The 15,266-nt window shown below is 41.4% G+C and overlaps 1 protein-coding gene across 2 annotated transcripts in view; it reads right to left on the reverse strand.

Moving 5' to 3' along the window:
• LATS2 (large tumor suppressor kinase 2) overlaps positions 1-15,266 on the reverse strand; it is a 47,026-nt gene that overhangs the window by 12,584 nt on the left and 19,176 nt on the right. For both annotated transcript variants that reach the window (XM_086476168.1, XM_009957970.2), the window contains exon 2: positions 1,843-1,975. In XM_086476168.1, coding sequence (XP_086332294.1) covers positions 1,843-1,975 — 133 coding nt within the window. The remainder of the gene's footprint in view (positions 1-1,842; positions 1,976-15,266) is intronic.

A 15,266-nucleotide genomic window follows, 5' to 3' on the forward strand; every position in this document is an offset into this window, starting at 1 on the left:
CCGAACAAATCAGTATGATTTTGTGGCACCTCAGGCAGGCAAATATCAACTGCATGATATTTAAGTTTTGTATTCTGTGTATCCGAAAAGCAAAGGTGGATCTTCAGCTCGAAAGGCTAAGTATTCAAGACAGCTGCATGCATTGGAATGTAATGAAAGCAAAAGCAAATGCAAATGAAAGACAAACAAGTAATTAAAATGTTAGCCTAGAAAGATTTTCCAACCCTTTCAGATGAAATTATGCTCTTTAGGACTGGGTGTGTTCTTTCACTTCAAAGAATAAATCCTTTATAATATAAAGCAAAATACACTTCAGTAATTCTGCCAAAGTGATTTTAAATTCTCCTCGAGGCCCAGTTGAGGCCACATTTGCGCACATATTAGGACAGAGCTCTGCAAACAGCAAATTGACCGGTACTACTTTGTCTGTCAGGTGGTAATCCTGCAGCCTAACAGTCTCAGAAATGTTTTTTAGGGTTTTCCAGAGTTCCCCCCAATAATAAAACCGGAAGTATAAGACTGACAGAAAGGGCAGCTGAGCTGTTCCTTACATAGAAGCATCACCCTTTCCCACCCCATCTGAAGCTCCATTCCTGAGAGTGACCACCTAGAAAATGAGATCGTCCTCCATTTCCATCTTCCCTTTATGTGGCTACCCTCAGGGTCCCCGAGGAAAGAAGTGGCTTTACTGAAGACCTCCTTCCTGTCCAGGGATTTCTTTTTGCAAACTGAATAGGCTTTCTCTTCCTTAGCTTTCTTCGTCTCTTGACACACTTCTCTATCAACTATGCCAAATTTAACACCCTTCCTAACAAGGATCTTCAAGAGGCAAGAAGGAAGGTGCTGCTGAGGTGGCCAAGAAGAGAAATTTGTCATGTGGAAATCACGTGCACTCAGTAAAATCAATTTATGACCACACTTAGAGATCTATACTATTGTAATCAGATTGATTGAATGGATTTGTGAGCTTGAACTAGTCCATCACAGACAAGACGTTTTAAGTCTAAATGTTGCCACTGACAGAAGTTCCTTGTCCAACGAAACAGGACCCTGACAAGAGATCTGCAATCCACTCAACCCTTGGTCCATTAACCCCTCTGCAGCCTGTAACACTACTGTGTGATCACACAGGTTCAGCCAGCCAGAGGATGGTTATTTGTCCGCTGGCCAATTTTTGAAACTGAAAGAAGATATAAAGTAACAAACTCTATCCAAATCAGAGTGTGTCCTGATCCCAGATCACAAGCAGTCTGCACTGCTGTAAGTGCCAATATCCAAATGGAAACAACTCTTGCAAGGCCTTTGTCAGCTGTGGTGTGATTGTTTGCTGACGAGGCATACACAGGGCCCAAATCCTTCCATTTGCTAATTTACACGAAACAGAACTGAAGCAGACTAGCAGGGATGAGTGGGAAAGCTTCTGTATCTTGGCTCAAGCTATTTCTGCAGTGTACTTACAAGGATGTTAACACGCATGAATTCCTGGGAAGTGAGCTGCCTCATAGGTCCGTAGCAATTACCTGTACACAAGCTTTACCTCACGGTAAACTTAAGATGATTGAGCAGACTTGCACTGAACGATAAACAGCTTTCTATTTAAGAAGGCGGACTACAAAAGTGCACATGGACAACTCTTGCATAGCAGCTGAGTTGTATTCAGCTCCCAGCCCATCTCACCTTGCAAGGCCATGTTCACTTCACTTCACTGTCTCCTACAAGACTACTACTGAATACTGCCAATCCACTACTTCTCACCAGCAACAACTATATTTTGAAAATGAGCTTATTGCAAGAAAGAAGAACACAATTAAAAAAAAATAAAAGCAAAAAGTTCATGCTTACCTGGTGAGGTCTGTTTAATTACACGTACAATCTGTTCATTTCTAGGATCCAAGTAGCTCATCTTACTGATATACTCCAGAGCCGCTTCAATACTTCTGCTACCCGTCTGCTTCAGTGCTCGGACAGCCATCTCCTGTATAAAGCAAACAAGAATTGAATCACATTGAGACAAAACCCAAGTACTGTACTGCAGGCTAGAAAGCAGTAAACGTTCTTACATTTATAGAAATATTTTACAATTCACACCAGATCACAGCTGCCCAAAGCCAAATGGACTCTATTTTGAAAACATTTGCATGCCTTATACAACTCAAAAATTAGAAGCAGAAAATAACAAAAACCTTAACCTATGCAGACTCTGGCAATTAAAGAAGCATCAAATTGAAATGTGTACTTGAAGATTCCTTAAAATAAACTTTGAATCGGGTCTGGAAAAGGCAGCATAATTTGACATAGGATGAAACAGAATGAAATATTTAGCTTTTGGTATTTGAGAGCATGTCTCTTACTCACACCCGCACACAGTAAAAGCTTTACCCTTTCACAGATGCCTTGAGAAGCTAATTAGGCAGGGGTTGATTTCTACTGACTAGAGTCAATGGGGAGGAAAGACTGCTGTTCTCAGTACAGCTGGGACATCATTCACTATCTGTCTGGAAAATGACTAGGCACACCAAACTGCATGTCGCATCACTGCTCTTTCTAGCTGTCTTTTATTGGGCACACATCCATCCCTGAGAAGTTACTATGTGTGCCAGACACACGACCTGAAAACTAAATATGGGCAAATATGAATGCTCTAGTTAAACTACTCTAACACAACCATGGTTAGCAACCCCTGCTCTACAGCCAGCAAGCAACTCTCCTGCAGTTTGTTTATACTTTTACTTATAGCTCAGGCATACAGAATACCTTTCAACAACGACTCTAGCCTCTGGTTGCAAAGCAAAATTGACAAATCCTTAGAAGGCTGCATGGTCTTTTCAGAAATGATGGAGAAACTGAAATCCAGACCTTTAATGTCAAATTCAACTCGCTGAACTTCACTCATCAAAAAGTTAAGATAACTTGTCAGAAGTAGCTGCTGAGAAGCTTTCTATAATCAATTCCAAAAGGCAATTCATAAAAATAGATATAACAGGAGATAAACTGACCTTTGGTGAAAGAAGGTTAGAGGACTAATTTGAACTGGACTACTATCTCTTAGATGGCTAATGTCAGCTGAAATTTATGTCACCATCAAGCACTCGCCTGCAAACGTCAGTATCCTATTATCTTGCCACTTTATTGACGTTTTTAAGGGAATTCTGTCATCGCAACCTGCCCACTGAACGATGAATCAGATGGAGTTTGTGCCTTCTTGGCTTGGCTTACCGACTGCAGATGTGATGGCTGCGTGGCACAAGCACACCGCTTTCCCATGGGCCAGTTCTGTGCACTGGCTAGCAGTCCCGTAGCCCCAACGTGTATGCCCCTTTCCCGTACCACCTGGAGCAAAGAGTAACTTTGGCTGACTGAACTGCAAGTACATGTAACATACACGCTAACTGTTTACTTAGCAAGGGAGGATCATCTTAGATGACACTAATTCACACTTAGCACAGAGCCACATGCTGGCACTTGGCATTTTACTTCGCTTAGCTCAGTCCCCTTCTACTCCCCGCAAAATGGCAGCATTTTCTCCATTACTCAGAGGTTCTGCTTGGGGAATAGCTATAGCAAGTTTGAATATTTTTCATGCAATTTATGAGTCATAATTCATAGAAAGGCAGTAGTTGGTTTCACATTTCCTATAGCTGAAATATTTCACTGGCATCAACACATTACTAAGGGCAATTTTAAATCAACAGAAAACTATTATGTATGAAGGAAAGAATTTCCCACAATGTTTTTTCCCTCCCTTTCTTTTTTCTTCTTCTGGATCCGTTTCTAAAGTATTAGCAAATTCGCATCCTAGTGCTCAGCATTCTCATCACCCAGGGACTCTGGGCTTTACAGCCCAGTTCCACAGGACTGCTAACAAACTCTGCCCATTTACACTGGTTGACAAATCTTAGATGACAAATCTTAGAGTTTCCTAAGTCACGTGTGGTCCATACGCACATTTGGGCTGGCCTGGACGTTGGAGTTCTCTTGATTTTGTCTGCAATGGAGTAGCAAGACAATAAGTGCTTGGTAAACAATTAACTTAATGATTAAGAAAACAGCCCATATAATCCATTTCTCCCTCTCTTAGCTGTGACGGCTGTATGGAATACAAAGGGGCTAAAATAGGTTAGTTTTTTTATCACCAGCATAGTGGTATCAACTATGAAAACAATCTGCCCCCACCCTATACTGTGGTACTACCTTCTCCTCTTTCACCATTGCCTATGTCAGAAAAGCAGAGTAAAAATGACACTGGTCTATTCGAGGCTGCATGTTCTACCTTCAACAGATACATTAGGGGATTCATCTTTAAACTTCAGTGGGAGTAATGGGAGAGGATAAGCCAAATACATTTCAGTGTGGACTGTTACAATAACCTAAGAGGGCCAGCAAGAGCTTAGGACCAGCAATCTCACCCTCGCAAGCCCCCAGTGCCGCAGCAGCCCTGTGCTCCAGCCCACTGCCTCTCAGCTTTCATTAGGTCAGCTCCCACCCTTGAAAGGGTTTCCTCACTGCATACCTGTTTGCTTAGCATTTACACTACTGCTGGAAAAAATGAAGTAAGTTTTTTTGTGGTTCAGAAGAACATCTGTGATTCCCCTGTACACCATCCTTTGGCCCTTTCCCCCATAGCTATCATGAGACACAAACAGTCCCAGTTTCTGACGCTGGTTCACAAAAGCCTTGCATCATCTCCAAGAAAATGGAAAGCCACCAACAAAAAATAAACATTCCAAATACAAAAGGAAAGGGTTTTTCTCAGAGGCAGATCACATATAACCATAATTCTCCACCCAGGAGACAAAACCCTCTGGGGGCACGCGATACTCAAGGACAGTGGAGGGCAACAAGAATCTCCTGCACTGTTAGAGCTGGCCTTTGGCCTCTGCATTTTTTTTTCCCATCGCCATCCTCCATGTCCACAGCTCTCTTCTCTCTGGGCAGCCACCTGAAAAGGGCTCCACTCATTCCAGCACCTTTTCATTAGGGATGGGGGAAAGCTGACACATGGCTGAGGCTCATGGAGGGTGTGCTCTGTGCCTGAGGTGGCCACTGGCTAACAGGGCATGGCGGCCCTCTCCTTCCTATAGGCAACGCAGTGAAAAGCTTTGCTGAGTGACGGAGCATGGCTGGGACGAGGCAGCAAAGGGCTGGCCTCCAGGAGCCTGCTGAAGGGGAAGCTGTCTCCCTGATGGCAGGAGGGGCCAGAGCCTGGGCTGTATTTGCTGGAAATCGATACAAGGACTGTTTTGAAGGATGGGAAGGGCAGAAGATAGATTAAGCAGTGTCAGTAATTACACTTGTTGGAGAGCAGAGGTTTAAGTGAGATGGAGGGTGTTTGTGAAAAGCAGCAGAATGGCTCAAGGAGAGAAATCAATGCCAAAATCTTGCAAGCTGACACTGTAGACAGTAGAAGGGATGAGGAAACAAGAGGACAGACATTGGGCAAGGACAAAAGTGCACAGCTACACTGACACAGAGCTGTTGTGATTTTATGCCACTCTAAGGTAAGTAACTTTTAGAAAGAGAAGGGAAAAAAGACCAGAAATGAGACGAAAAAAATCTGCTCGGAGCCATATCCAACACCAAACATTCAAGTAGGCACAGGATCAAACCCAGCTCCCACTGAGGTCAACAAAGATTTCCATTAACTGCGAGGTACACTGCATCAGGCCCTCTGCTTCGGATCATTTCCTTTTCATCAGGCAAAACGCTGTCAGCCACAGCATGGTTTGAGAAACCTGGCCACTGGCTGGGTTCTGCTAACACCACAGCCAGCTGTCAGGCTGCAAGGAGAAACACAAGCCACTGGCAGCGTGCACACAAACCACAAGGGAACAGAGCGGTCCCGGCCCCAACTCATTCTTTGCATTCTGTGTATTCCCTTTGGAGGATTCAAACATCTCTCCTTGCAAGGCTTTTACGCACCTTTTTGCTTCCATACATCACTAGCTGTTGGTGAAAAAATAAACCAGAAAAGGGCAGGATGAAAAGCTACAAGGGGAAAATGTGCTTTTACAATTAACTCTAATAATTTTGTAATTAACGTTACAGCTGCAATATTAAAATGAGGTTTCAGTGGTCAGCTGTGGTTCTGGACAGATCTAATGGAAAACCAAAGTCAGGCCATGAACCACGATGCAGCCTGAGGTAACTCTGCAGGATCCCAAATCTGTGGGTTCATAGAGGAAAAATGAGGAGGGGTCTGTTTCCCAGCTAGTTCTTACAGTGGGCTACCCAAATCAGTCAGCTGCACAGTCAACATGCTCTCTGTTATTTCCCCAGCCTCGTGCTGGTAGAAGGCAGCTTTCCAGCAGATTTCAAGATTTTGCTAGAAAGAAGGCCACCTTTGAGCTCAGATACTCAATAGGGAAAACTCTTTTGTTTGATGGTAAACAGATATCTGGATGTATGGATGTACAGACTTCACCTCACTCTGCGCCCTGTAGGCAATGTGAAAGGCTTTCCCCATTTTACCCTCCCACCTGGCTGCACTCCACCAGCATTGGCAGAGGTTTGCGTTCTTGCTGTACTACAGGGTTGTCCAGCAACATTTTTCATTCAGAAAGCTTCTCGTTGCCAAGATGTATTTATCATCCAAGTGAAGATTGCACAAGAGGTTACAATAAGTAAGACTTTTTCCCAAGAACATTGTGTCTGAAGGAGACAATAGGTCCTCCAAGATTTGGCAAGGGTAATTAATTGCTAACAACAACAAAAATTAATTACTTTCTTTCCATTCACAATGAAGGATGGGCGACAGATGCAGGAAACAGATACAGGTTCCCTGCGGAAGGGAAAAAACTAAAGCTCATGCCAGAAGAGATGATCCAGAATTGATTACGAACCCTTCCACGACAGCCCACCATTGTAGGAATTTTCATTCATTATTTTAAAATGCAAAACCTAAGAAATTCAGGAAACAGTGTGTCCAATATGCTCTGTCAGGATTGCTGCAGTCCCACAAAACAGAGAAACTTATTTTGTAATATTCTCTATCTGAAAGTATTCTCTAGCTGGATGCTTCATCCAATTTTGTATTCTACTTTTGTTTTGCCTCTTTTCATGTTGCTAACACCAGGGGCTAAATTTTTCCCACAAATTCCCATCCCTAACTATAACCCTGATTAAAATATTTTAGACACATAATTAAAACCTATCCTGAGAATCATTAGTGCTCTTCAGTTTTAGTGTATCAAAAAAGCAGGAGACCTATGGAGCACCTGTTTGTTTGCTGCAGGATCATTTAATTCATTCATAAACAACATAACCCATTCAGAAACTAATGAGGATCTACCCCACGGATAGTTAAGAGCTTTCTGCCCCCACTGCTCCTATTACAAAACTCCTTCAAAGCTATACTGCTTTGACAGTCATAAACCTCCCTCTTACTTTCAGGCTAAATTACACAGGGTCAGTTTATTCCCTATGCCTTTAGTTTTGATTGTCTTTTAACTTCAGCAGCTCTGCTGTTACCTACAGAGAGTGAGCCCCCTTCATCCTAAGGGATGCTTTGCAGCTTGGCCTCCTGGGCTAAACAAACCCCACTCTTCTAGTTTTCTCTTGTAAAGCAGGCTCTTCATTCTCTTTATTGCTGTAGTAGCCCATCTCCGTATGAAGAAAAATCAGACTGGCATATGGTTTTGACAAGAGCTGCACACACTGTTCTTGATGATGTGCAAACAGTGGTGGAAAAGTTATCCTCATAGTAAAGTCATTCCTTTCCTTTGTTGATTTCAGCAGAGGAAGTTTGAGTTTGGGGCTTTTAGTCCTTGCTTGCAGCGTTTCTACCATTTGTGCTCCTGAATTTATTTTTGGTTCTGGTAGCACTCCAGCCCTTAAGGTCATTATTTTGGTCAGATGCTCCAGCCCTGCTTTGCACTGACTGTGCATTCCCACTTCACATTGTCAGAGGGCTTCCTTTTTTTTTTTTTTTTTTTTAATACCACTTATTAATGGAAAAATTATGCAGAAGCGACACCCTGTAGTACATAAAGTTGGGGTAGACAGAAAAAGAATATGGATAGGTGATGAAGTGCAAGACTCACTAAGCTAAATCACATCAACATCAGAAAAAAATAAATGACTGTAAATTAGAAATGGGGAATTACACATAAGGAACAACTTTAACTAGAAGGTTTTCAGATAACATTTTCAAGGGATATTTGAAGAACTAACAAAGGGAGCATAAAAAAGTATGCCCAAAAGATAGAGGCAGGATTTTGGAAATTATACAATGCTCTAGTAAATGTCCTATCAGAAGAAAAACAAATAAAAATAAAAATAACATGACATTTGCTGCTACTCTGCCGCTCATTCTGCTTGCCTCCAAACCCTTTTAGTCTTTATTTAGACAGTCACCTACAGAAGGCAGGCATATCTATTACTCAGTGTTCGTGCAGCATCCACTACAATGGGGTCCTGCTATTGTTCTGTTTATTGCAAGATGACAACTTATTATTAAATTATTATTTATATAAAAATATTATTAAATTAAAGTAAGGTAATTAAGTCCAGCCCAAAATATTCAACTTGAAGTAGCAGGCAAAAAGAGGGCTAAAGTGTCAATTCTCCTAGGTCCCAGGATGGAAACCCTCGTATCGCTACCACCACAAACCAACCCTGAAATAAGATTACCTTAATCCTCTAAGCCACAGGACACGGCACATTTCCTATAGCTATGGAAGGAATAAAGCAAAATAAAACAAAAGTAACTAGTGCTGAGAAGCATCTTTTGATGATCTTTTCAGATTTAAAACAGCTCTGGATTATTAAAAAGCAAACAAATGAACCATCAAATGAAACCAACACCGGAAATCTATCACGTTAGTTTTTGCATTTTGCTAGCCCTAGAGCTAATACAAAGTTCTTTCACAAGTGTCACCAAAACAAACAAACAAACAAAATCAAAATCAAAGTGCCATCATGACACTTCTCTACTGTTTTTTCCCAGCTGCTTTTCCTTAAGTTCATGATTAATCAAAGCTATTTAAGTTCTTCCAAGAGAAGAAAAAATACTCTATAGATTTAGCAGCAAGGTACTTAAAAAGAACAACCACCATAACACCTTCACCAACTTGGAATGGGCAAGAGAGAAAAAAAAGAGTAACTGTAAACATCATACAGCTCCTTAGGTGCCTCAAAAGGCACTTCTTTGGTTTTAGGTTTTTTTTGTTGTTGTTGTTCTTTTAATTGAACTCATATAGTATGTTCCCCAACTGCAGCTCCTTGTAAGACAGACTGTGTTTGGCCACGGGTGTTTCACGGAGGACGCCTGCCATTTTACACTACAGTCCTTGTGTTCCACGAGTTGTTCAAATATGGCTCTTTGCATGAAAAGGCGCGATACAAACTTCAGGCTATAAGCCAATCCGAGGTCCCAAAGTTAAGACATTTGGAAATAAACCAAGCACGGCTGCTCAACAAATTGCCAAACAAATGCTTGTAAAATGAAGGGAGTATTTATAACAAGGCATCTCCAGGCAAAGAGTGTGTATGTAAACACTTCAAGAAGCTCTGACGAGCTATTCGAGGGACACACATGCACTGCAATGTCAATTTTCAAATCCAACCAGAACATTTAATGACAACTCCTGTTGACGTCCCATAGAGTACGTGTCTGTACATACAGACACACATGTAGATAATACATAATATGTGCATGTCTGTGTATGTGATATTGTTGAAACTAATCTAATTTCAAGTAAGCCTGTGAGCCCTTTGAAAGCAATGTATTAAAAAAGACACGACAGCTTCTTTCATGAAGAAATACGGCTCTTATTCATGTCACCAGTCAGACAAGACAAGTAATTCCATTTATATATACACTTATTATAGCATTTCTAGAAACACATCAGGCACTCTGGAAAGGATCTGGAAAGGGGAAGGCCTGCAGGAAGCTGGAAGAGTTCCTGCCCCAGGCAACAAACCTGCACTCTGCATGAAGCTCAAGTGTCATGAAAGAACAACTACAAACAGGCAAGGAAAGAAAGAGAGGCCACGGCATTAACAACAGTAACAGAAAGGGAGTGAAAACAATCAAAAGTCATCATGAATGCCACTTTTTTCTTCCTTTCTTCCAAGTAGGCTGGGAAGCAAGAACAAAGCTGAGCTGCTCTGTCCCAACCAGGACACAAGCACAAGAGGAAGGGGCGCAGAGTACAGAGCGCCCCATCGTGGAGGCAGCTTAATGGACAGACCTGAGAACAGTGACAAAGAGCCTGTTCTCCCTGTCCCCCCTGGCCTTGGAAAAAGCACATCTGTGGCTGTGGAGCTGGTGGTAGAAGCCTGGTTTCACTAGGTATTTGGTGGAGAGAGTGACTCTGTTAGCACCCAAGATATGTGGTGTCAGAGGCTCTAATGCCCCTTTCTGAATGCACTCACTCTTTCCCCCAGCTTTCGAAGGAGCTCAGGCTCCTGATTCAGCAATCAAACTTGGCCAACAGTAACAGGCTGCAACATCTCCCAGAGTACAGAAAGACCCCATTCTGTGACCACACACACTTTGCTTCAGATCCCACATCAGAACAGAGGTGTATGGAGTGAGCATACAGCATCCAGTTTTGGACACACGTAGTACTCCAAGACTATTTACATTCCAAAATTCACAGGCCAGGTTTGCATTAATGGTAAAATAAAGGAGAAGGGAAAGTGTGTATTTGTATGCCTTCACTGCTCATACCTCTCCTAGCTGCACAAAATCCTTTCTACTGTGATAGCACCCAAAGCCTTCTGCACTGCGCTGAGCCCTACACAAACATGAGGGAAGAATTCTATTCTAAAAAGGATTTCTAATTTAAAACAGAACAAACAATTGTATATACAGCCATAACTGTTCCTCATTACTCTTTAAGTCTGCTCATTGGAGAGCTATTTAAACTATTTAGAGTTCAGCCTAACCAAATGACCCATGGCGGATGCATCAACAGACAGCAAGTTGTACAAATCTCTCCTAATCTTAACTCAGCACTGGAGTAGAGGGAACTCAAACCAGGAGCACTATTATGTGCTAATTCAGAAATCTTATACTGAGGCCAAATCATGTTATATAAACAGCATTTATAAGTTACTGCATTGGCAGGTTTACGTTACAGAGCAGCATGGAAAAGCTTTGCTTACTTCATGCATGTGTGGATGCACATGCACACACATGCAAGTCTGTACACGGCTCCTTTCCAAAGGTGCTATTTTACTTCCCTGAAATCCCCCACTTTGGTTACAGGAAGAAGGAACTTCCCACCCTCTGGGTGCAGTCTATAGCAGACTCCAGTTCACTCCTGTCCCTCCTGACCTTTACTCTGTCACACAGTGCCTCAGCCATATGCCTTGCATCAACCAGTGAGGCTTAAGAGTTTCTCCTGTTCCCACAAGTCAAGCCATGGCAAGCCACAGCACTATTCATCAATACTTTTAATATTACAAAGGTAACGTAACATCCTACAATACTCTGAAGAACTCTGAAGAAAAGGAAACAGAGGACAATTAGAAGACAAATTCAAGTATAAGCAAATGAGTTGTCTCAAACCAAGAAGCATCATCATCTTCCTGTAATGTTCACTGAAAATCCCTTCCAGGTTCCTGTTCACATTTTTTAATAACTAGAGGTGTAACCAAACACACCATCCCCTTTTCATACCAAGCTCAACACTACGTGAGGCTTACAACTGTAACTCGAGGAACAAGAATCACTCGTCTGGTACTCCAAAACAAATCCTCTCTACATGGCAGAGAAGTCCAAGACAGTAGAGAGCCTGTTACCAAGCCTCTATATTGTCATTCAAGTTGCTAAAGTCTTGAATGCAACACCTCCCATCTCCCTGTCTTCTGCCTTCTTTATCCTAACACTAAAGCAGTTAAGGTGATGCAAATAGCAGCAAATTCTTTCAGCAGCAGCACTAAGTAGCAGGGTTTGCCAAAAGCTATTATCAGACACTATCAGGTGTTACAGCTTTTATAACTAGGAGGAAAATACACATGGGGCAAGAATCTTCAAATACTCAGTCCCCATTTCATTTGAAACTTTCCTCTGGATTGGTATGATTTACGTCCACAAAGCAATAATGGATCCAGAAACTCAATTTAAATATAATTCAGCTTGAAAAGACAAGGAGAACAGGAAGCATTTTCCTATCACTTCTTCATAACATGTACTGAAATCATTAGCGGAGCAGGAGAGGTGCTGTGCATTTCACCGATGTAATCAGAAAGTTTTCCCACCCAAGAGAACAGACAGACTTCAGCCTTACTCACTTCTACCCTTGTCTGACTCAGCCTAATGAAACATGCAAATTTGGCCAACAGTGCTGACATTAATATCAATGTTAAGTATTAAAAGCCAATTTGAGAATATTAATAAAGAGTGGAGCACCCAGCAAAGAACCAATACAAATTCCTGGGGAAAACACTGCAAGTTGCCTTCAGGAATTTGATTCCACTGAAATCTCACAAACTCTCAACACACGTAGAACACGGTAAGGAGCCTTGCACAGAAGGCACCTCCAAAGTTGAGGCAGAATCGGACCCAACCTTGAGGTAAAGGTGCAGCACACTGCAGAACAGCACTGCTGTTTTAAGAAAGGCAATCCGGTACAGTTTCATTTCCAGGTATGTACCAGGATCCTCATGCATTAAATCCAGCCATGAATAAAAAATTACATCTGCTACTCTTGTACTTTGGGGGTCCAAGTGAGTGTCCCTACACTCAAGGTGTGCAATCTTAAAAAACAAAACCAAAACCCAACCTATTTCCAGTATAATGTGTCTTAACTTACTAAATGCATTAAGATGGCAGTTCCAGCAAAAGAAACACCTTGCTCTGCGAAGGCCAGCTGCCATTTAAAATGCACTATATAAACTCTTTTAAGTATTCTCTTGGAATTGGGTTCTTTCGGGTTCTTTCTCTCAGATGGGATGTTCTGCGATCTTAGTAATTTACACTTATTAGTAACCAGGGCACATTTGCTGTAAGAGCAGCAGGCCATCCCTGCTTTCCTCCAGGCCCGCTTTTCACATGCTGAGCTGTCAGAATGATAGCATTACTCCTTCCTACTAGCGGCCACATCCCTCTGCCTTTTTTTTTTTTCTTTTGAGACAACAGTTTCTTACTCTTCAGGGCAAGTAAATCAAGCTGGATACAATGGCAGTTCAGTGAAGGTTTCATGATGAGCTTATTCCTCTTCATTAGCAGCAAGTGATGTGTTTGCTAATTTTATTGCTCACACATTAGCCAAAAATGCATTTGGCCAGCATTACGTTTACAATATGCTATTTGTATATTAAAGCATTTCTTTTCAGTGGCCATTGCTCTTTCTTCTACTATAAAGATACATACATATTGAGTTAAGTATAAAAGAGGATTTTTACAAATATTCACAGAGCTTGCAAATGATTTCTTAGCCAAACTGGATACAAGGGACTTGTAAACTAGTTATTCAGATTCAGCAAGACGAGTTACAAGGTTTGTTGTCCAGGAATAAAGCCCCAAAGCACAGAAAAGAATTGTGTCAAAGACTGGAAGAGCTTTTTGCACTGCCAAAGTCAGCTGTTCCCCAGAAAGTCACACGGTGCTGCAAATTTGCAATGCTTTAGTACTGTTTATTGCATTGCCCCATATCCAACTCTACAAATTGAATTTTGCACCTATTCCTGTTAACGGTGCCTCTGTCATTTTTACTGAGTGCTAGCTACTTAAGGCATTACAAGTTTTCTTATATTTCATAAGCATTTAAAGAGTGATACTCCTCTCCCTTTTCCTGTAACTTTATATGGGTTTTTCTCAGTTCTAAACCACTAGAACTTTCAAGGGTTGTTTTAAAACCTCTTCTCCAAGGCAAGAAAAAGTCAAGTAAAGACAGTAAAATTAAGTTGGCCGTTCATATTCAAGGTCAAATACTAACATAATTTTCCAAGCAAGGTTCAAGCGTATTCCTGATATGGCCCTTAGAAGCTTAGGAGAGTTTTGTTCCCCTTAATGTTTCTTTGGGGAGTACTTTAATAGAACTATAAAACCTCCAGGATATCTGGTTGGAATGCATTACCACTGAATTGTTCTGTCCTTTGAGGATTTAAATCACAATGGGACCCCAACTGACATCAAGCAGCAATGCAACGTCAAAAAGAAAAAAAACATATCCGAGAAATACAGTTCCATTGTGAGACAAATGAAAGCTACTTCTCTCTCAGCCTCACAGTCGAACACAGCACATCTCACGTGACTGAAGAAACATCTGGGTTTTATCTTGAGATTCCTAGTATTTTTTGGTAGAGACACATATACACACACGCAGAATGCAAGTGTGCTGGGCAAGACAGGAAGAAAGGCATATTTATTGTCCAAAGAGTAGGAAGATGTGGAACTTTTACATATAATACTATTTGAAAATGTGTTGGCATTTTTTGTTTTAATTGTAACACTATTTTTTTAAAAATTCTCATTCAAAAATATAAAAAAGGCATTCAGCTTTTCACATTTTAAAATCAATATGCTCAACCTTGTAATACAATATACTCAAACTCTGCAGCACCAGGGATCTCATTAGACATCTTCCAGGAGTCTCCATGCAGTGCTTAGTTTCGTTAACTCTATCAAATACACATATGTAACTACAGGTCCAAAAGAGCGGCTAAACATCACTGACTGATACTTAATGATTTCTAAGACTACAAAAATGCCCCTTTGTACTGAACACTTTATATGACTGCTAGTCACTGCAGCTTTCTGCAGTTGCAAGATAAAACACTCAACGCTACCAGTGCTAGAGGCAAAAGAGAAGAGAAAGACCCAGCTGGATAAAATATCTTAAGGTCAGGCTTTTTACATGTAAAGCAGCCGCAGCAAAATTATTCACATTCTTAGCACATAGCTGACCGGGACAAGATTCCACGGAGAGGTAAACAATTCCCCCAAGAGAGCAGCTGCATCTTCCTCAGCTTGGGAGTTACTGGGCAGAAGAAGGAATGCCCACTGGGTCCCCAAAACTGACTAGAAGCGGGAATAAACTGAAAGACTGCTTCTGCGCCATAGTAATGCTTCGCACGACCGCTCCTTTTCTGTGCTCAGTGAGAATAGAGAATTGTAATAAATAAATAAATATTAAAAAATAAAGCCAGTTGGTAACACACACTTTGATCAATGTCCTAGAGAAACCTTTTAAGCAGACACCCAAGTCCAGTTTAACATAGAATAGCAAGGGGAGAAATATTAGATAATATTGAACAGAACAACTGAAAGGAATAGTCATCTGGCTTTGCTTTTATTGTGTAATTATTTTCAAAAA

The sequence above is a fragment of the Leptosomus discolor genome, chromosome 1 (assembly GCF_034619465.1).
Source record: "Leptosomus discolor isolate bLepDis1 chromosome 1, bLepDis1.hap2, whole genome shotgun sequence".
NCBI lineage: Eukaryota > Metazoa > Chordata > Aves > Leptosomiformes > Leptosomidae > Leptosomus > Leptosomus discolor.